Source organism: Apteryx mantelli, chromosome 2 (genome assembly GCF_036417845.1).
Source record: "Apteryx mantelli isolate bAptMan1 chromosome 2, bAptMan1.hap1, whole genome shotgun sequence".
NCBI lineage: Eukaryota > Metazoa > Chordata > Aves > Apterygiformes > Apterygidae > Apteryx > Apteryx mantelli.
In genome coordinates, this window is record NC_089979.1 from 166054785 (window position 1) to 166076851 (window position 22067).

General features: G+C 40.7%; 1 protein-coding gene across 1 annotated transcript; it reads left to right on the plus strand.

Annotated features, from left to right (window-relative positions):
• The first annotated feature begins 253 nt into the window (after positions 1–253).
• AQP1 (aquaporin 1 (Colton blood group)) lies at positions 254–21603 on the plus strand. Its single transcript, XM_013953025.2, has 4 exons — positions 254–754; positions 17510–17674; positions 18092–18172; positions 19736–21603. The coding sequence occupies exons 1-4, from the start codon at positions 365–367 to the stop codon at positions 19913–19915; spliced, it is 816 nt and encodes a 271-aa protein (XP_013808479.1). The 5' UTR covers positions 254–364; the 3' UTR covers positions 19916–21603.
• Positions 21604–22067: the final 464 nt, after the last annotated feature.

A 22067-nucleotide genomic window follows, 5' to 3' on the forward strand; every position in this document is an offset into this window, starting at 1 on the left:
GTGAAGGCAAAATTCCTGAAGTGTTCCTAAAGACTTTTCCAAAGGTTTAAAAAAGCCTCTTGAAAACGGCAGCAGAGATCGAAGGCTGTTAAGGGAAGGGGAAAAAAAAAAAAAGGGAAGAAAAAAACTTTGGCAGGCATGCAGTGTCTTACATCAATCTAGCAGTCAGCATCTATGTAGATGTTCTTTCCTCCTTTTGTGCAACACCCCTTCCCTCCTACAGCCCCAAGCCCTATAAATAATCCAAGAACTGTATTTTTTCCTCCAGATTTCTCTTCAGACCTCAAAGGGAAAATATCAAGCAGGGAAAGGGAGAGAGGGAGAAGAAGGGAAAGTGAGAGAGAGAGAGAAAGAAAGAGGAAAGATGGCTAGTGAATTCAAAAAGAAAATGTTCTGGAGGGCAGTGGTGGCTGAGTTCTTTGCCATGAGCCTCTTTATTTTTATCAGCATTGGCTCGGCTCTGGGTTTTAGTTTCCCAGTTGTAGGCAACAAAACGTCCACAAAGTCTCAAGACAACGTGAAGGTCTCGCTGGCTTTTGGGTTATCCATTGCTACCATGGCGCAAAGCGTGGGCCACATCAGCGGAGCCCACTTGAACCCCGCGGTGACCCTGGGCCTTCTGCTGAGCTGCCAGATCAGCATCTTCAAGGCGCTCATGTACATCATCGCTCAGTGCCTGGGGGCAGTGGTGGCCACGGCGATCCTCTCGGGAATCACCTCGTCTCTCCCAAACAACCTCCTGGGGCTCAATGCGGTAAGCAGAGAAACTTTTAATTCCTTCTTCATTTTTAAAGTGGACATGTGAGGGTAATGCCTGCAAGCTCCTAAGGATGTGTTTGTAGGGGGTGATGGTGGCTTCATGCAGCCAATTGCTTAATTTAGGGGGGGATCCAGTCCTGACTGAATGATGCCAGGGTGAATCTAGGGTCTATGCACTCTCTGCTGTCAGCTTAAGTACTTTATTAATCCTTTTCCTTTGCAAGAGATGTCGTAGAGAAGGTCCTTTCTCCCCATCCCCTTTCTAAAGCCAGAGGACACTCTAGTTATGATCGGTTTTGTTCATGTTTAATTTTTTATCTCCAAGTTGATAAAAGTTGCCTTTTGACACCGATTTAACATTGAAATCACTGCCAGTTGAGGCATCGAGTCCCTTTCATGGTGCTAAAGGTCTCAGATAATGCTCCTGTGCCTTGTGATGCTGATTAATGTGCATGCACTGATATTGTTTTCACTTGTGTGAATGTGGTTCTTTTTTCAATACCTGATTAATGATTTCTGTAACCTGATGATGACTGCAATGTAAGAACCTATGGAAAAAGACAGAGTGAGAGATGTGTAGCAAGAGAAACCTTGTCACCAAAGCTGCGAGTGTTACCTGTTGCATTAGGCTCAGTTCCTGCCTGACACAGAATCGCAGCTGCGCTTTCCTCGTGTTCCCACTTTTGCTGTTCAAAAGATGGGGAAAACACTGAATCCTGAGATGTAAGCTGGAGGAAGAGGTGGCAACTACACTTAACCGGGGTGCAGGTTTCAGCCCTCTTCCAGCCTGCTGCTCACAGCTATTAACAGTCACATTGCGTAAAAAGTGCCTGGAATATTTCAGTGCTTGGCTGCAACTGTTTATCTTCAAAATGCTGTCATTTTATTGTCCCCATTTTACCATAGCAGCCGTGAAAAGGGTAGCTCTACTTCTAAACATTAAATCATCCCATTGTCAGAGTCAGTCCTGCAGCTGTAAATATCTGGGTAGCAATGCACAGAGGAGTATTATAAGTGGAAAGTCCCTTCTAGTCACTTTTCTCACCTGATGCTGTTAAGTCCAGCTGAAATCACATGGATATTTGGGACCTGAAGCTCCAAATCAAAGGTCTCTTCATAAATCATTTAGGTAAAAGAGGAAGAAAAGAAGAAAGAAAATTAAATGAACAAATAGTGTAACATGTTTAAGCATGCTGTGGCATTATAGTTAACTCCAGAAGTGAGCCAGTGAAGATTTTTTAGAACACATTAAAGCTGATATGAAAAAGGTCTTTCCTGAGTAGCCAAAGTGTATCATCCACCTCTGCGCTACTCTGAGGGCTGGGTGCTTACCTCCTTCTTTGGAGTCTGGTGCCTGCAGGTATACCCTTGTGCCACCACTTTTGAAATTTTGATGGGGTTAATCCAAAACATTCTGGGGAAGAAGACAGAAGCTTTTTATTAACTCCAGAGGGCTCTGGCTGCGTGTGTGATATGTGATCTCTCCCTCCGAAACCACTGGCAGCGGGAACTGCTCAACCACATGGGACGGGGTATCCGCCCAAGTGGTTTCCTAGAGAGGTCTGACTGCCAGCGGCCATTAAACACGGGAGGTCTGGTTTCAGTAGCGCTGTCATTCGTTCTTCCCCTTCTGCCTGCCACAAAATTCGGATGACTGGCTTCTTCCTCTATCCTAAAGCCCTGAAACCAGCCGTTTGCGAAGTGGGTGTATGCGATCACCCCAAACTTTTCTTGTCCCTGAGTCGGTAAGTCTTCAAGTTGCAGTGATGTTATTTAGAGCTCTGCACAAGGGTGTCTTGGAAGATAAGAGCCTACAGAGGCAGATGGAAAGATCAGGAAAAGAGTGGAGAGAAAACCTGTGGTGGATAAAAGAGCAAAACCAGACTGATTGCAGGAATGACAGCCATAAAGGGTCTACTCTCAAGGGAAACTGTGGCATGTGGTTATCTCCCTTTGGAGAACACTACACACCGCAGAGCTAGGGGGCTTATTTATTTACTTATTTATTGCCCCGGTGAAGCCAGACCTGCCCTTTGACCAGGCAACTCCTGAACACTGCCTAGGTCTGTGGAGAAAATCTGGGTGGAGGGAATGCTCCGCTTCTTGAATTCAGTAGGTGTTTTGTCACTGATTTTGGTAAGCTTAGGAGATCTCACAAATGAACCTCATAAATTTCATCTTAGGATGGAAGCCTTGTTCTCTCCCCCAGGAACTCTGTGGAATACAAGGGAATCCGTCCTTTTCGAGGCCATAAAATCCATCGTGGGAGAAAAGTGATATTTTAAGTCTCCACCAAGACTGTATTGCAAATCTGTTTTTCTTGGTGAATTAATAGGACTGTATAAAGTGGTTCCCAAACATTATGACAAGCCCTGGTTTCTGTGCTTGTCATTGTCAAATACTCAGAAGAAATATATATATATATATTTTTTTTTCTCTTTCCCATCCAGTTCTAAGTGTTCTGGCAAGAATAGCAGTGGGGGGATCTCCCAGGAGATGAGGAGGGCAACAGCTGTTGTTTTCCCTTGCAAGAAAGAACTAGAGAGGAAAACAAATTTATTCATTTCCCACTGACAGGCTGGGATTGGCTGGGGAGGGGGGGATGAGGGTTGAGGGGGGTTGAGCCCAGTGCGGGGGAGAGCAGCAGAACAGCAGTCCTTGTGCAGAATCGATCATAATGGGGCATATCCCGAAATCTCAACCTGGCACTGCAAGCATGCTGCCTCCTTCAGCAAACAGAAGATAAGGAGAAACCACAGAGATTTGCTTTAATGTCACGCTCTTCAACCTGAGGACAAGGAGGGGAGGGACGGAGCTGGTGCTCCTGCCAGCTGCTTTGGCTACTTGTCCTTCTGGTGAAAGCAAGGGGTACATTGACCATTGAGAAAGAGAATAGAAAGTAAGGGAGCGCTGGATTTTGGCAAAGCTGAGAAGAGGGTGTGGAGATGCAAGATTGTGTTCTCTGTTCTGATCCTGCCATAGTCTTGGACTTGGGGTTCCTTACAGGAAAAGCATGGTGGGAGCGATTTCTTGGATTTAGTGGCTATTCAGCATCCCTGTGGGATGCCACGGCAAATTGCATGCTTATGCTTAGATTTATCCTGCCCATCTGTAGGCCCTGCACTGAGGGGCCAAAGTGAGGAACCTCATTTCCATAGGTTCCTCTTTAGTTCGCAGAGAAGGAGAGAAAAAGAGAAGTAATTCAGCTCTTAGATCCTTTGAGTTGTCCTCCAGAGACACCCCGCTCTCTTCCTTGACTAGAGAAGGAACTCGAGATGATGAGGCTCCAGGCTTGGGAACCTCTATTATGTACCACCATAAAGTGGGGTGAATCTGTGCCTTTCTTTGTGTCCAAAGGGAAAAAGGAAACTCAAGCAAATAAAACTAAACTAAACAAACAAACAAAAAAAATAGCCATGGAAGATGCAAGACTGAAGAGAAGGAAGGGAGAAGGTGAAAGCAGAGTGCTCCTTTAACATGTTCAGTATTAGGGTCTATTTTATCATAAGAGACAAGCAAAATGATCACATATCAAGGGTTTGATCCAGATTTTATTGAAGTCAACGGAAATATTATAAATTACTTTGGCTAGCTTTGAATAAGACATTCTGGACAATATTCACAGAAGTATTTAGATTCCTGAATCCTATTAAGACACTTAACTTTCCATAAATTTTAGTAGTGATGTGGGTGCTGAAGTAAAAAAAAAAGAGATTAGAAAAGCTGAAAGAAGAATATGCAGTATGTTTGTTGTTTTTAAAATGTGACCATTTTTCCTTACATCATCTTGTATCTTTTTTTGGCGTTCAGATTACTATATTTTACAAATTTCCATTGGGTAAAACTGTAAAAATAGAGAAAACCTAATCCAAAATGCACTCATCTGCCAGCATAGCTGGCTATTGTCTAGTGAGGACAGATCTGTAATTTGGATAATGGAAGAAAGTATTCATCACAGGCAATTAATGACCAACAAAGTACTGAAGCAGGAAAGGCGGGTGAGAGGAATACGGTGAGGTAACATAATATTTGCTGTTCAGCGACAACTATCTTGAGAGATACCAAGCTATTAAAAACATGTTGAACAAATTTATTTAGCTCAGTTTTTGTCAATTTTGTGAGAAAATAATGGACGTTCTTGAAAAATGTAGACATTGCTTTATGACTTATAATTTTAAGTACTTGCTGTAGCTCTGCATACTGATTAGAGTGCCAGGAAATGTGCCTCCTAAATCTGACAAAACTTGCTGGTTCTGGAAAGAAACAACAAAACGAACAAAGAAAAAGTAAAAACTCTAACACCTTCTTGAAATTGGAAAACTCTTTGGAAACTCTGCCTTCAAGTTGATAAAAAATTTTTTTTTTTTTTTAGGTTACAAATGGATCAAAATTGTAGGCAAGGAAAACAGACTTGAAAGTAGTGTTGCTCGGGGTAGATAAAGAGAAAAGAAAAACAACCAAGACTAATAAATACAAGGACTGTGTTTTAAAATACAGCTCAGTAGACTGATAAATGTTGACCGTATAACTGAAGAACTTTCTAGCAAAGCCAGAAGGGATCTGTGGTCAGTGGCTTTGAAGGAGATAATTTTCTTAAGACAGGTGAAGAGTAATAAAGATATTACTTCTGGAGTGTGGAAAGTTGTCTGTTCCTGGAATACACTTTGTATTTTTGGAGTGGTTGATTGTCTCTCTGTCACCTCCACTTGAAGCTCAGTCTCTTCCACAGCTGGTTGAGCTGTGGCAGAGGATCAGTGCACGCCAGGGTGCAATGTCCTTTTCTGGTGAACACAAAACGGCCAACTCCAAACTCCTTTTCAAAGACAGGGTGAAGGGAGCCCTTTGCTGTCCTTGATTCGTCATGCCAGAATGGCACTGGGCAGTAGCTGCTCCGGCGAGGCACCTTCCACGCTCACCAAAGTCACCCTACAAAAGGAGTCCCCCTTGCATAAGCCAACCCCGTTGGCTGGATCGTGGTCTAAGTGGCAGCAGAGCAGCTCTGAACCCCTATGTTGGAGCGACCTTTTTCCTCTGCTGCACATGTGCCCCCTAACACACCTATTCTGCTACTTGGGAGAGCTGAGGACTGACCAGGTCTCTTGTCTCCAAGGGTGAGGCACAGGGCGTGTGGATCCTTAGCCTCTGCAGATGTAGTATCTTACCATCTGTGGAAGATCAGTGCTGGTAATTGTTTTCCCACTGAGTTTCCAAGGGACAGAGGACTGTCACCGCAAACAAAATTCTTCCCACCCTGGCAGTTCCTGCTTTTAAAGCCAAGAGTTGCCACTTAGCTTTTCCTGGCGTGTGAGGGTTCAGAACTGATTTTTTTTTTTCTTTTTTAATCCTGATATGCCTCACTAACTCTTACCGGTCCTTTAGCAAAGGGGATCTCAGATGATAGAAATCATCCGACCCCCCCACCCCGCATCTGCCCATAAGCAAAGCTCCATTGATGGCTTTCTGACCATAGGGAGCAGGACTTGCATTCTTGGCCTTGATGACTCAGTGTTGCCCTTTGTGATTTCCCTCTCTCTCTCTGTGCCCACGCCCTCCGAGTCTGATCTCCTCCAGTCTCAAACTAAACAAAGTCAGGCTGAGTAGGTAGAACTTCCAAAATAAACTGAAAGCTTGACGAAGGGAGCGGATGATTGAGTAAGTGATGCTGCTTTTCCTCTGAGTCAGTCTGGTTCTGTGGAGAACTGCAGTTCCAGAGGTGTCGCTGGATGGATGAGACATAAAGCTGAGCTCTTGACCTCACAGGCTCATTAAAAATCCCCATGTCCTTTTTTCAAAGCAGATTATGTCCTGTGCCTTTCTCAAGTTTCAACATAGTCAAGTTCACGCTACATTTCACCACCTTCTGCCCTCCCTGTTTTCAGGTAGATGTAGGATTCTCCTGCCAGCCTTGCCTATGCTGTGACATCTGTGTGGTTAAGCTCTCTGGAGCTGCTAGATGGGACCAACCAGAAATGGCTACAATTTTAGCACAAGCAAAAAGGTTCCTGCACCTGAGATGCAGTCCAGGATTTTTATTTCTTAACAAAGAACACCACAACAATAGCTCATTATTCGATTTCAATCTTGCAGCAGCAGTCTTTCATGGCATGCCAGCATTGTAAGGAATACCACTAGTTTGGGGATGTGAACACAGGAAAGGCACCTGTTAAAAACTGGCAGTAGACTTGGCTGCTGTATAATTTGGTCACGTAGTGACAGCAGAAACATCTGGGCTGAGATGTAAATCTGATGGTTATCACCCATCCTCCAGACCATTTGGGGATGACAAGGCTTTTATCCTTATCTCAGGTCTCAGATGCTATTTCTTATTTCCATTTCTACAAAGATATATGTAGTGCTTCTGCTCCATTCTAATACAGCTGTGCCCTGAGCTTTTGATGGAGAGTACATCCCTGTACATACATATACAACCCTGTACATACATTCAGGAAAAGAGGTTGGACAAAATATGGTTAAAGGCTCTCATTTGAGAAAGTTCTCTCTTAAACACGTCAAGCACAAAGCACATCCCTCGTTTGCAACATCACCAGATAGAGATTATCTGGAGGTGTCAAATAGGAAAAGAATGACTGGGAGGACTCCAGGGAGATTTCAGACTGAACGCTCAAAGCAATGCATATGTTTAAAGCATGGACTTGCTCCTGCCTTCTCTGCAAGCCATCAACATTTACACAACGGTGCCGATTGTGTAGCAATCATGGTTTCTTGATCAAGGGGAGAAGTGCAGCTTCCAGGCAGCTTCCTCACGCCCTGCGTTGGCCACTGTGCTGGTGGCACAGAGCCGTGCTGCCAGCTGGCCCTCCCCACCCCAAGCACTGCCACGTCCCTGGGCACGGGTGCAGCAGTATGGCCATTTCTGCCCCGCGGCAATGCCCTTTGAGGTCATCCACCTGCAGTCCAGCCCTTTGGTGCTAAAAATGGGTGGTCCAAAGTGGGGTTTATGCCATGAATTGAGTCCATGTCTAGAGAACCCAAGGATGACAGAAGCATTGTTTGAAAAATGCTCTGTAAGCCACAGAACCACAGAAACCACAGAAATGGTCACATTGGTGAAGGGGCTGCACAGAGGGTTATAAAAATGAATTGCAAAAGACCTAAAAGTACTATTAATTTGGTGGCTTTGTTAATGCTGTAATTCAGATTAATTCAGGCTGATTTTATTCTTATGTTAAAAAAAAAAAAAGTTATTTCTTTTAAATTACAGGTTTGGAGAGTGATTTTTTTTCTGTGTTTGACCAACTGTCAGACTCAGTAGTATTAACCATGAAAAGTAAGGAAATTCATTCTGCCATCACCCTTCCTGATTGGTGAATAAACAGTTAAAATTGTTTTCTTTTCTTTGGCACTGTATGTATTATGCTGTATATATATTTGACTATTTTGTGTGTATGGGTAAACACCACCCCACATATACTAACGCTTACACCCACCCACTAGAGATATATAGGTAGATAGATAGATAGGTAGGTAGGTAGGTAGATAGAGAGAGAGATTTTTACAGATGAGAAAAACTCAGATTTCATTTCCCAGTTTTAATTCACTAGAAATTAAAAGAAAAATCTCTTGATTCTAAATCAAGAGCTAACATGGCAGGAACCACAGTCTAAGGACTAATGGAAATTTCCATGGCAAAATTGGGAATGAAGATTATAGATCTCTTCTAGTTAAACTGATGCAGTGGTAAAAATAATGTATAAGTCGTTGGAGCAGGAGTCATGTACTTCAGCAGATAATTTGGATATTTGAGTGGGTCGAGAATAGCATTTCTTTAATCAGAGAAATCATTTCCTAAGAAATGTCGCTATCTGGGCTGTATATAGCCACCTTTAAGACAAACATTTTTTAAAGCAAGGATAGTTTAAAATCAGATCATAAGCACTAAAAGAAGAAAAAAATAGCCATAGAAAAAATTCCCGTTTGTCTCAAGAGGGAATTGCCTGTTTTCTTTAGAGCAGTAGTAAATTTTTGCTTTATTTTCCACTTTCTAGCTGAATTGACAGAATTCAATAACAGCTGGGTCTTTACCTGATAGCTTAATTGAAAATGTTTAAGAAATATTCTCTGTTAGAAAATCTCCATCCCAGAGAGAAATAAGATGTGTCTACATATCTCAGTTTCTTTATTTTCCCTGTCTTTAAACTGTTGTCTCTTGATTACAAGGCCAAGGCACTCTTTTCATTCTGTGTTGATGCCGTACCTGGCACACTGAGAGATCGTGGTCTGTGGCTGTGTTTCTCAGTACCTTCAGGGTGATATTAATACTGACGTCATGAAGCAAGTGAATGTGTCCTGGAGGTTTGCTAGCCTGCTGCGGAGCAGTATGTGGTCCTGCGTATTTGTTAATGTACAACCTGATGGGAAAGAACTCCTCTTTCTGGCATCGGGAGCCAAAGCTATGGCTGTCAAACTGCTGCAACTTACTGAAGTCAATGAGATGTGAGGGTAGGGCACAGCATCAGCCTCTTAAATCAAATATACAGGACCTGTCAGGCATCGTAAAGGAAATTCTATAAACAGCAGGAGGGCAAAAACGTGTGCTGAAAGCTCTGCAAGGGATATCCCTTCTTAAGGAGGCAAGAGTTTCTCTTTTGGCATTTCAGGATGGGGAAGGAACCAAGAAATCCTCTCTGTACTGTCCTGATAGAGCCCTGTGCATCCCCTCTCCAGGAATCACAGAGAGGTACCGAAGAAAACCAAACTTTTCCAGGCACTTGACACCCGTTCAGTGCCAAGTGAAGTCAATGAATGCTTTCAAAGGAGAACTGCAGTAAATGCTTCCTTACACACATTCATACAGCTTTCCTTGAAATAAGTGATGACTGTACTTGGACTGAGGAATGAATAAAGTCAGGTTTGGCCCCTATTCCTTCTTTTGATATGATTTCTTATTTGATGAACAAGGTGGAGAAAAGAAGGAACTGGAATTGTTCCCCTAATTCCTGAAGTCCATTGCATATATTCAGAGCTGTATTTTAACTCCATGGAAATATCAGCTTCTGAATGCTCTACACAAGACTGTTGGACTGTATAAACTACCTCAGACTTGGAAAATTTGAAAATTTCACAAGTTCCCTGGAGTGTTTATCTAGAAGTATAAAATGAATATCACTTTGGTGTGGTTGCCAACAACCATACTGTGAGGTTTGTGCAAATCCAGCTAGTTATTCCAGTAACAACGTTGAAAGGAATATGGTATTAGACTCAAAATTCAAATAGACCCTCAATCCCCCATTGAAAGACCATCTTTTTCTGATCTGACAATAAAGGAGGTCATAAATAGCTCACTGGTATAAATGAGTGCTTCAAGTATGTTCCTGAAAATAAACCATTTACTTGGGTTTTGTTGGATAAAGAAAAAAAAAGATCACTCTTCCTCATCTTCTGAATAGACTTTGTTTATTTCTCACCAGCAAAACAAACAATTTTTTTTTTTCCCAAAGAAACTTTCCCAGATGCACAACAAAAAGCAAAAGTGTAAATGAGACTGTTCAACAAACGGTCTGTCTCCAGCTAGCCGTGTTTAATGAAAGACCTATAGAACTATTGACTTTTACTGTCTGCCACTGGCCTCGTACTTTAGCTTTACATAGTCTGGTTTAATACAAATGAAACCATCACTCTTCTCTTCATGGCATACCAGGACGCTGCAACACAAAGCCAAGGCTAGTTTCTCGTCAGATTGACGATATGGTGGGAGAAGGGAGGTTACTCTTGTTCCTGGAGGGTGTCTGCTGTTCAAAGAAAGGGAAATATGATTTGTGCTTTGGGAATTGAATATGTCCCCCTTAGGGCTTTTAAGGCTGTATTTATAGGAAGGATAATCTAGCAGAGGACTATATGTTTTGTCCCTAGATTCTGCTGAAAGCTTCTGCTGTTGATCTAGGATACGATCCAAAGCTAAACCTTTGCCTCATAAGCAACTTATTTTGAGTGCTCCTGTCGTATAATTTTAAGCGAAACTCTTTGCAGTCTTTGCCTGACTCTGCTTACTAAAGAAATGATAATTTTGTATGCTCTGAATCCCTAACACTCAAATAATGAGCATAAAAACATTCATTTCAGAATGATACTATTAAATACTTATAAGGGATGAGAATCACTGTAGATAAATAGCCAGAGGTAAAGTAATAAGTTTTGTAAGTAAAGAATAAGTTTTGACTGCAAGTTAAAGGAAGGCTTATAACTATTGAGTTCTGGAACATCCTTCCAGCAGGAGAAAGAGAGGTTATCAAGGGAGGCTATCATGATATTTTCATGGTAGGGCTTGAAGTTGAAAAAATGTGAAAGATTAGACATAAAGACAGGTCTGATCAGTGGAAGATGGTTCTGAGGGCAGCAGGGAGATTGATTCCTGAGATTACATTTAAAGAACATTAGATTTAAGAACTCTGCCTTATTAAACACTTAAATGTTAGTTAGTTGGTATAAAGCAGCATAACTGATATTTTTAGTGTAGAGAGGAAGAAGAAGGCACAAAACATTTAAACTAATGTGAAAGTTATCATTAAGAAAAATAAGGAACATCAAAGGAGTGAGAGTTTAAGCTCGAAGAAGAAAACACATTAAGATAGTTAGATATCCTTTCTTGAAGTCACCCAGGCAGTAGAGATATTTAAGTAGACTCAGATTTGGTTGAAGAAAATGCTCAAATTGCTCCGTTAAGGAAAAGGTGTTCCATGGTAGTGTTAAGCTGATAATGGAGTGCTAAAAACATCATGCCTTTTGCATGCAAAATTGTCAACTGTTTGTTTTCATTCAACTCATAAGGAAATAGGTTGCTGGTACACAGAAGATATTATCTATTGCAGCACTGTTCCTTAAAATGCTAGATTTGGTGTGGACAGAAGAACATAGTTCTTCTCCCAGCATAAGTATTAAAAACAAAAAGATAAAAAGATAAAAAGGATAATACATTTATAGCTGGTCCATGCCATGCTCCTTTTTATGTGCCAGCCATGCTGTTTCTGGGGTTTTGCAAAAAATAACTTACCCAAGGGCTGGAATATACAAAGGAGGGGAGAGCCAGCCATCAGCATTGCCACATGTTTCAACAAGGTGCTAGGGCTTAACTTTCCTCTAAACCCCCCCCCCCCAAAACAGCCAGCACAGCTTTCAGTGAAGCATTTCATAAGAATGGAGAAAATTGTCATTCCCCTACTGCAAAATAGACTTCTGAATTTCCGGAGGCCCATCATTTTTCAGGAATAATGAGAAACTAATCCTTGTTATATGAAAGTGAGATGGACCCTAGAAGAGACAATCCACGGTTAAGAGTTTGCTGGATGACATGGGGCATAGTACCACGTGATTAAACCACCTTGCATAACAAACTGCCTTATCCATATAACGGGAAACAGGTTGGAACTTCATATACTTTTATTCTTAATGGGAAAGAAATGAAGCCACCGGAGAAGTACACAGTTGGGTTTACCTTGGGCCAGTTTAATTTCCTGTCCCACTGTTTCTCTTTTGAAGGCAGACAGCTAATAAATATCTTGCTCTGAAAAAACAAAAGGAAAGAAAACATACCATTATTTTGCCCACATTATTACTTTAAGCTGTGGAAGTCAGTCAGCTAAGCACGGCAGCTAAGGGCACTTCTGAGAAAGAAGCTTTTGTAGTTTTAGTCTCAGCTAAATCAAAACTTTGATCTTGCAGAGAAATGGAAGCAATACAACTGCTGTTCACTTCCTAAGACCCCAAAGCAGGTGCTTATCTCAGCTAGTTACTCTCATGGTCATGACTGGGTAATGAATTTAAATTGAATTTTGCACTCATGGCTAAAGGTCTCCACTGAATGGGTCATATGAGATATATGTCATCCATCTATGCAGAGCTTTCACAGTCAGTGATCCGTCAACTGTGGATGCACTATCTAAGAACGTCAACAGCTATTTCTGGACATTAACTCAGCCAAGTCAGCAGTAGGGCTGAGGCAGTTCTGTCCCAGTCCTGCCCACAAGGACCAAAGAACCAAAACCTCTCATACGATCATTCAGGTTGTAAGGGACCTCTGGAGGTCTCTAGTCCAACCTTCTGCTCAAAGCAGGGTCAATACTGAATTCAAACCAAGTCGCTCAGTGGCATTATCAGATAAAGCTAATCTTTGAATGGAGAAAGATTGACATGCTTCATCCCTAGCTCCAGTAAAGCAGAACAGAGAGGTTCAGAATGCCCCCAAGTACCACTTTCTCAGCTTTCAAACAGCTGTAGCTCAGGAGCTTTCTGAATGAGATATGATTTCTATAAATTTAGTGAATTCCAATGGCTTTTTCTTCCCTTAACTTGTCCAGAATCTCACCGAACTCAATTAAAATATTATTCGTGGGATTCAGCTCACGGAATCAAACACTTCACTTGGGGTGTCTACATGTAGGCTTCTTCATGATGCCTGGGTGCTATTACAGTCAAAGCAGAATTAGTCAATACATCTAGTGCAGCCAAGCGAGTGATTCAGCTGATCAAATATGTGTCTACATATAACTCTCAGATCTTGCCATTGCTGAAGTGATGTAACCCATTTCTTGGGTATGTTTCTGGTGCTGGGGGAGGCAAGCGTGTCTTGCCCAAATCCTTGTCAACACACAGGCAGAGAAGGCTGGATTGTTTCTTATGGTAGAGGGAGCTGTGTTGGTTATGAATATGGGCCTGCATGTTTCATCTTGTTTCCTTAAGGAAAATTACTCTTGGGGCCTCAGAAGTTTGAAGCATGAAAAGATCAGGGAGTAACTGTGCCATTCTCTGCCCTCTGACACTTTTCCTGTTAACGAGTGTCATTTGAAATGTAGCGTGCATGAGAGTTTTTGTACTGAGATGCAAAGAGGCCAGAGATTTCCAACAGATACATCAAAGATGAAGGCAGTGCCAGCCCTTGCCCCTGCCCACACACCTTGCCAGGACTGCTGGTGAGCAGCCTGCCAATGCAAGGGAGAAGGGTGTCGCAATGTAGATACAGGTCAGTGGAAAAGGACTCACCCAGTCCAGCACTAGAGCAGATGTGATTGTGTCTTATGTTTTCTATCTATTTAAGGACCAGTGATATGGTCACTCACATTCTGAATATTCTTATCAGTAGGATGCTCGATTTGAATACTGGTGGTTGATATTTACCTTTGTGTATATTCTGACAGCCTCATGTAGTCTTTGTAGTGTGCAGTACTACTTGCTACTAGATTCAGATTAAGCTTTAGACAGTCCTGAGTTATACCAAAGGCTCGAGATTCTGAAGTCAGATATTACACAAAAATCCAAGCTTTCCTTTAAAAAAAATAAATAAAACATGAAAATACAACTGGAGGGTAACCAACTGCTGTTGGTTATGCCTACTTGGTTCTCTCAGGAACTTAATAACTTTGAAAGGTGCTAAGTGTTTTGTGTAGCATTAAGGGTTAGCTGGGTAACCCTTGCAACTCCACAGAGACTAAGGATTATATATAAATACATATATATCTACATTTTAACTTGATACCTCTCCTTGGTCATCGGAAATACTATGAAATGCACCTTTCTGCTACCCATGTTCTGCTTTGGTTGGGACCTGGTTAGTGTGGTGAAGAATCATACTTTTCCATGATCCTAGATGGACCAGGCTGCTACCTGCAGCTCTGACAAATAGGTAAATAACCAGGGTCTGTGATAATATACTTACACACTGCAGATCAACAGACCACAGTAAACCAGGTCATCCAATGTTTGCCTTGGTTTGCAGTGTTTTGGAATATGACCCAGAGTTCTTGCTCTCACAGTGGAATCTGATGTCCCTGGCAGGCTGCGTAGAATTACATGCTAGAGGAAAGCAAAAGGTTTCCTATGATATTTCCAGGTTTTCTTTGATTCCACAGAGGCCGTCAATAACAGTGTTGATTAGCAGGGAGAATGACCTCAAGTCACGTCAAACACAGGATGTCTTTTCCCGGAGGGAAAGGAAGAATATGATTTCCGCCTCTCAAAGATAAGGATTATCACAGTTTTTGAAAGTGTCTTTTTGCTCTTATTGTCTTTTTTTCTTTTGTAGAAGTCCTTCAAAGTGAAGGGAAAGACTAGAGGTAACTCAGTGTTTAACAGTTTCAAATGTCAAGGCCTTTTCAAATGCTAACATGAAAACGTCAGACCTTGGAGCTAGTTTCTCTGGGGATTATCAATCACATTATGATAGAAGAGAATTTAATTCCGTACCTGTGTTCAGGCATCTATATATTGCTCATTTATTTACAAATACACCTACCTTTTAGGTTTGACCATTTGGCCTTCCAAACATGAGATAAGACTTTCTAGAGAGTCAATAGCCCACACTCTTAAAGTGATATTATTATTTTTGATATCGGTGGGATGCATTTGAAGCATACGTTATTAAGTTACGAATCTCACTGTCTCTGCAGGAAATAACGTGATTAGTTTTAAAAGGGAGTAACGAAAGTAATAAAATACTAATTTAATGATATCTCAGGTGTTTGATATGGATTTTCAGATCATGTCATTTCCACTGACAGCTCTGACAGTATATATTTATGTCATACTGGTAGTTCTCACATGTAAGTCTTACTCAAGCTGGAAATTTCAGTTGCTGACTTTGGTGTCTACTACCTGGATGCTGAAGGAACCAAAATGCCCATCATTTCAGCTGGAATTCCCTTCTATCTGTGGATAAACTGCTTCCAGCTCAAGGGTTATCAATCCTTCATATTAAAGAGCAAGATGTAAAAATGTATTATTAAAACTTCAGATTGATAGATCTTTGAAATCAATATATTTTCATTGTTTTTAATGGAGCTAAACAGTTTTTTCCCAGCTGAAGACTCAGCCCACTTGTTTCAGTGTTTTTCTGGACAGAAGCTTAGTAATTTGATAATATGTTGCTTTGTAATAGAGATGAAACAAGAAAAGTGAATTTCAAAGGTGGAAAGTGAAAGAATTCAGCTAAACAACCTTAAGTTTTAAAGTTATTCAAAGATTAGTTTTAGGGGAAATAGGCTAAAAACCGTGAGAACAGATTTCAAGCATGATTTCCTGTAGTTTCCTTGTTCCGGATAGGTCGCAATAACATTTAACTATGTTTTTGTCATGTATGACCTTGCAACTTTTAATGCAGCAGCTATGACAGATGGGATAACTCACTGATAACACTATTCTTGAGCATAAGTTTTGCAAAGTTTGCTTTCTTCTCACTTACTCTGATTCAGCCTCAATTCTCAGTTATTCTGGCCTGTGTCCAAACTCATGTTTTATCCTATACCGCATATAATGAAGTTACTTCTGCTTAACACCCAGTTTTCAGCTCAGATACAGGTCTGCCTTTTCTTACTCAGACACCAGTGAATATAACAATTAGAAGCATAATTCAAGTGCTGTTATAGCATTGAATGGTCGAGGTCCACAGTTGCTTGGTAAGCACAAGTTCGTAACAGTGCTCCTGAAACATAACAATTTCTGTTGTATAATGTTCATATATGTGAACAAATGCCATTTCAATATGCCCTACAGCAGTTACATATATAAGAAACTCCACTTTTTCATCATTAATAACACAGCTGGAATATTTACATCTGCCAGTGCAAGTCCTTCTGCAGAACCTGCTTTACTTCATTACGAAATTGAAATATTTCCCCCATCAATGCTTTAGGATTCCTGTCTTGTGGATATTTTTTTTCTGACACCCAAAGAAATTGGGTGGGATTCAGCTCAAGTCTGAGACACCCAAAATTTGTGGCCTACATATGAGTTACGTGTCTAAGCTCTTCTTATAGTCAAATGAGATCTAGTCAGTGGAGTCAATGAAAGGAAAGAGCTCATCAGTTCACTCTCAAATGATCACCTACATTTGATCACCTGAATGGCTCTCTATCTCCACTGACTACATTGTTTAGATCTCCAAGTTTAGAGAAACACTGCCTAAACACTGGCATATAGAGTCATTTCAGACATCTCTGGTCTTCTGTAGGTCTTGTGTCACATGTAGCAGCCTCACATGAATGCCTCAGATATATCATGGCATCTCAAATGGCATTAGATGCATATTTTCAGGTAATTGAATCATACTATAGGTGTCTTAATATTTAAGACAAAATCTGCTCATGAGGCCTGCGCATTGCAGAACATTTTCCAGATGTAATCCTTACTTTGAAAAACTTGTGTTTAATTAAAGAAAAAAAAAAACAACAAAAAAAAAACAGTGGTGGGAGAAGATCAATGCGATTTGCACATAGCAGAGGCACATTCAAGCTGCCTAGAGCTATGCTCCTTTCCTACTCTCTATATATCCCTTCCTCCGCCTGCCCCAAGTTTGCTTGGCAGTTGTTGCTAAAGCAATGTTGAGCAATGATTAATTTGACCACAGCACCCTTATTCTCAGAAGCAGTGAACAGGCATCTTAAGGACAGTTCACTTCCAGAAGGAAACTCTGCCGAAGGCAAATCTCTGATTCTTTTGTCGCTCACATGTACACTGGTTATATTCTCATTGTGTCTAGTGGTTCAGCCTTCATGTTGGCTGGACACAGCTACCATGTTACATGAGCAAAAGCTGGATCCATCAACACTTGTGTACCACAGAAAGAGTTTCATCTGATTTCTCTTCCCTTTCTTTTATTAAGTAAAAGCAATTTGAGGACACAAAATGCCTGACTGTGCACGTCTGGAATCTTCTACTGAGACACCAGACCCCATGAGGCTTTATCATGCTTGGTTAAAGGCAGGTAGGAATATTGGGTAACATTTTTCTTCTTGTCTCCATCCAGCTTTCAAGTGGAATCAATGCAGGTCAAGGGTTAGGTATTGAAATCATCGCTACCCTCCAGCTGGTGTTGTGCGTCCTTGCCACCACAGATCGGAGAAGGAATGATGTCTCGGGATCAGCACCTCTGGCCATTGGACTCTCTGTTGCCTTGGGACACCTTCTTGCTGTAAGTTTTTGCTCTCACAGTTGATATCTGCAATGTTGCACCTCAGGATGGGCCAGTGAAGGCAGCTAGATGATGGGCAGATCATAGTTTCTTCTTCCTCTCCTTTGGAGACTGACCTTGTTTCTGCGACATGCATAGCCCAGGTCCCTCGGGCCATGAGACCAGGCTGTAACTGATGAGGTTGCACAGATGGGACAGGGAGTTGCTGCAGTTGGACCTGTTTACTTATTGGGACAGGACAGGCACCGTGCAAACAGTTTTTTGTCCTTTTTCTGAGGAGAACCGGGTGGGATGAGCAAAGCTATTCTGTATATCAGATCCGTGCTGCAGGCTGCCACGTGCACTATGCTGTCCTGTGTAATGCAGATGCCACATCTGCATCGATACCTTACCACTGGTTCTTTTTCCACCTCCTAGATTGATTACACCGGCTGTGGAATTAACCCAGCGAGATCTTTTGGCTCAGCACTGATTGCCAACAATTTTGAAAATCACTGGGTAAGTTGAAGAAATTGGTGTAGCTTATAAGACAATCTGCATATATGCAATCACAAGATCAGAAACATTTAAACACATATGCTTTGACACAGCAATGTGTTAACGAGTTGCCATTTGTATTGTATTTAACAAAATGATTCTCCTTCCAAAAATGAGTCTCCTTCTGGTCCTGACTAAACCCAGGAGATCACAAAGTCCTCAAGATGATAGTGTATGTACATTCCAAATAGTGCAGTTGGTTTTATTTGATTATTTCCCTTTACATTTAATTATTTTAATTATTTTAAACAAGCCTCATTGCACAGAATCCTGTTTTGGGTATTTATAGTTTAAATTGAGTTTGTAAATTGCTACTGCTTAATCTGATAAACCTTACTTTAGGAAGGCTCTAAGCAGGTTTATAAACTGAAGTGGATCATGAAATATTTGGAAGCTAATAAAATGTTCGTCTGCTTAAAGTTAAGCATCTGCTTACGTGCCTTCATGGATAAGTGCACTGGAAATGCTGTAGATTTTAAAGTTATTCCCTATGGTCAAAATAAGGAATTTCATGAAAATTTACTTATTTCACTAAAACTCAATAAACTAGGCTAAAGCTAATATAAAAGTCTTAAATGAGCACATGTTCTTCAGTATTTAAAATGTAGCTTGTTCAACTCTCCTACTCATGATTTTTCAGCCATTTGCATAAATATTCATGGAAATTCAGTGATAGTATAATTGGACTATGCAAATTTTGGATACATATGCCATTTCAATCTAAAGGGTAAAACATAAAATGAGAACACTGGGGAAATTTTGTCATTTACCTACCACTTAAAAACTTCTATTGAGTTACTGAGTTAATATAGCTAAATTAGTATTTTCAGAAGTGTCTAGAAAAATTGGTTGGCTTTGAAGGGACAGAGAGAGAAAGCAGGAGAGAGAGGTAATAATTCATGTTAAAACAATAACACTACTGGAAAAAAAAGTAAAAACATTTTCACACTCAGGGTCTCTTCGACCATCCAGATACCTCAAAATCATGTATTATTTCTAATAATATCAGTCATTTATTACCTCCATATTACCATTATTACCTCTCCCTCCAAACTTTGCTTGCGTTGTATGATTAGACTAGCACAGTAACAGGAATATCACTAGCTAAACAGTAGCTAGCAGTTAAATATGCCCCTAATTAGGTCCTCACAAAGTATTACTTTCAAATTCCCACAAGTACCCCTGCAAGTTAGTGGGGGAAAGGAATTTAATACACTCAGTGCTTCTGAGTATGTCTAAAACGTAGCTTGAGTAATAGAGATGTTTTAGCAGTAGATGCCTAATTTTAAATATCCAAACTTTACAACGTAGTCACAGCTATTCGTCTCTGAGTCTGTTACCAACATCTAGTGAGAAATTCTTGGCTTCTTGCCTACGCAGTTAAATAAATGTTCAGGTAATGGCCTGCACTTTAAAAGTTTTCACTGTACATTTTGTGCAGAAAACCTTCAGAGGAGATTTTTCAGAACAGCTTCAAACGCACTAGCACCTGAAGTACTAACTGAGCTTGGCAATGTGTTTCAGATCTTCTGGGTTGGCCCAATTATTGGAGGAGCAAGTGCTGCCCTCATTTACGACTTCATCCTGGCTCCCAGAAGCAGCGACCTGACTGATCGCGTGAAGGTCTGGACCAGCGGCCAAGTAGAGGAGTATGATCTGGAAGGAGATGATATGAACTCCAGGGTTGAAATGAAGCCAAAATAAAGAAGGACAAAGAGGGGGAAAAAAGCACATTGATTTCTGAAGATTTTATCAGTGTTATAGACTCTCTGTAAACCAGCAAGCAGTACTTTGTTTTTTTTTAATTCAGTACGGTTTTCCATTTTTTTGCCCCCAATCTTTATAGCATTTTTATATCTGGGGTTTTTCCATTACAAAGTCTTCAGGCCAAGAAGTCATCAGACACTTGTGCCTGAGCTAAATAAATGGGATTAAAATGCAACACTTCCCTCACCACCACCAAGTTTTCTGGTGTGTATAGTGTGGGTTGTTCTTCAGCACGTCACTCAGTAATGATAAGTAGCTCAAATGACTGGTCTGTTTGCTGAAAGAATAGATATCTAGGACAAAGAGCCATCTGTACCAATAATGGGGGTTTTATAACCAATACCGGAAAAAGTATTTTTACAAGAAGTACAAGGTGATATCAAAAGCCAGCAGCGTGTGTGAGAAATTATCTCTAATTATCGTCCCAAAGCATTTTTGGGAAAGAAAAGCCACTAAAAATTATTTGTTATGTTGAATCAATCCTAGCTTTCTGGATTATTGATAATCTCCAAGAAAGAGATCAGGAATGTTGTGAAGCAGGCCAAAAATCTCCAAGGTCCCAGAATCCTTTTACACCTTCCAATCTTTCATTCTCCCTGAATCTGCATGCAGCCCTTTATGAGGGTAGGGAATAAATAACAACAACAACAACAAAAAAGATACATGAATTCCTGGGAAGTAAAAACTAGAAGTCAATTTGGAGAGCAGTGATAACAACGGCAACAAGAACAACATGCTGCCAATGTGTAAACAGGATCTGATTGTTCCTCTGCCTCCTCTGCCTTTGTTCATCTTACATAATTTAACTCAGTCTTTTAAAACAAGCCAGGAAGAAAAAGGCCCCTTTCTTCCTGACCCCATTTTAATAGCTAGCACTATGAAATTCAGGGACAATGACTAGATATACATGCAGTATGCTTTCTAATAAGGGACAAATAAATACTTGTGTGTAAGTCCACTTTGGGGTCGTTTCTTTGTTTTTATATGTATATTATATATATAATTGTTTATATATATGTTTTATACAGAAAGCCTAGTATACTGTTTTGTAAGAAAACAAGAACAGAAGACAAGTGGAAAGAATTACAGAAGTGCTTAGCAAAATAAATGACACTGGAAACGTAAAGAAAACTAACAATTCTAAACAATGTGGATGGCTATTTTCTGTTGTCATTTTTGTGTGTGTGCTACTTTTGATTTCCTGAGTAACCCATAGGAGTAGCTGGTCTTTTATACTAACTGTAGAATATAGCTAAAGCAGATAGGTGCTGATGCACTTGTTCTGCACTAAACAGTTTTACATAAGAAACGAGGCCTGGAGAAACCTATGTGAAAAGCTCTATATACACTTACCATTCAGACAAGGGATAGTTTGATGGATGTCTCCTGTTAGAGAGACAGTGTGGACATGGGAACCCAGAGAGATTCAGATGGGTTAGATCATTTCATGAAGTTGAACCATGTATGATGAAAACAAAGAAATTCAAAACACCAGCAAATCAAAACAGAATACGTTTTCTTTTCTTGCCTACATTTGGTATATTATCCCGTGTATTGTTTATGTAAATATGGCATGATTGGATTTTGGAGCGGTTGAAAAATAAACAAAATCAGTTGTGCTAACACATGAAGCGCTCATGATTCTTAATTTTTAACCTGCCTTGCATAATAACGCAATTTCATTTTCTGTAGCATCCTCCAGGTGTCCATCTATAAAATAAGATTCAGAATGTTTCTGCTTTTCCACTTGACTGCTTCTTTCATTTGATGCTACTTTTTGGGGAAAGTAAGGTTCTTTAATAGTTTTACGGCAGACAAAGCAGGGCCGTCACCTGAAGGCAAGGTCTATCTAAAATGAAGTTAGAGATGGAGCAGCATACCAGAACCTGGTTTTGGTTTTCCAGAATCTTTTTTCAGCTTTATTTGCTGGTATCCTAGTGCACCCAATGACTCAGAATTAACCCTTTTTTCACCACAGAATTTATCATCCAGAACAGTTGGATAAATCACCAAAAGTAAAAAGTTTGCTCCAACAAGATGGAGGTAACTTAACACTTACAGTGATGGAGAAGCTGTGAGATTCAGAGCT

What these genes read in the sequence shown, in the direction of transcription:
- AQP1 (XM_013953025.2), top strand. Translation starts at nt 365, where the DNA reads ATGGCTAGTGAATTCAAAAAGAAAATGTTCTGGAGGGCAGTGGTGGCT. An exon ending in CCTTGGGACACCTTCTTGCT is followed by an intron (nt 17,675 to 18,091) that starts GTAAGTTTTTGC and finishes TCCACCTCCTAG; the next exon opens with ATTGATTACACCGGCTGTGG. An exon ending in ACAATTTTGAAAATCACTGG is followed by an intron (nt 18,173 to 19,735) that starts GTAAGTTGAAGA and finishes AATGTGTTTCAG; the next exon opens with ATCTTCTGGGTTGGCCCAAT.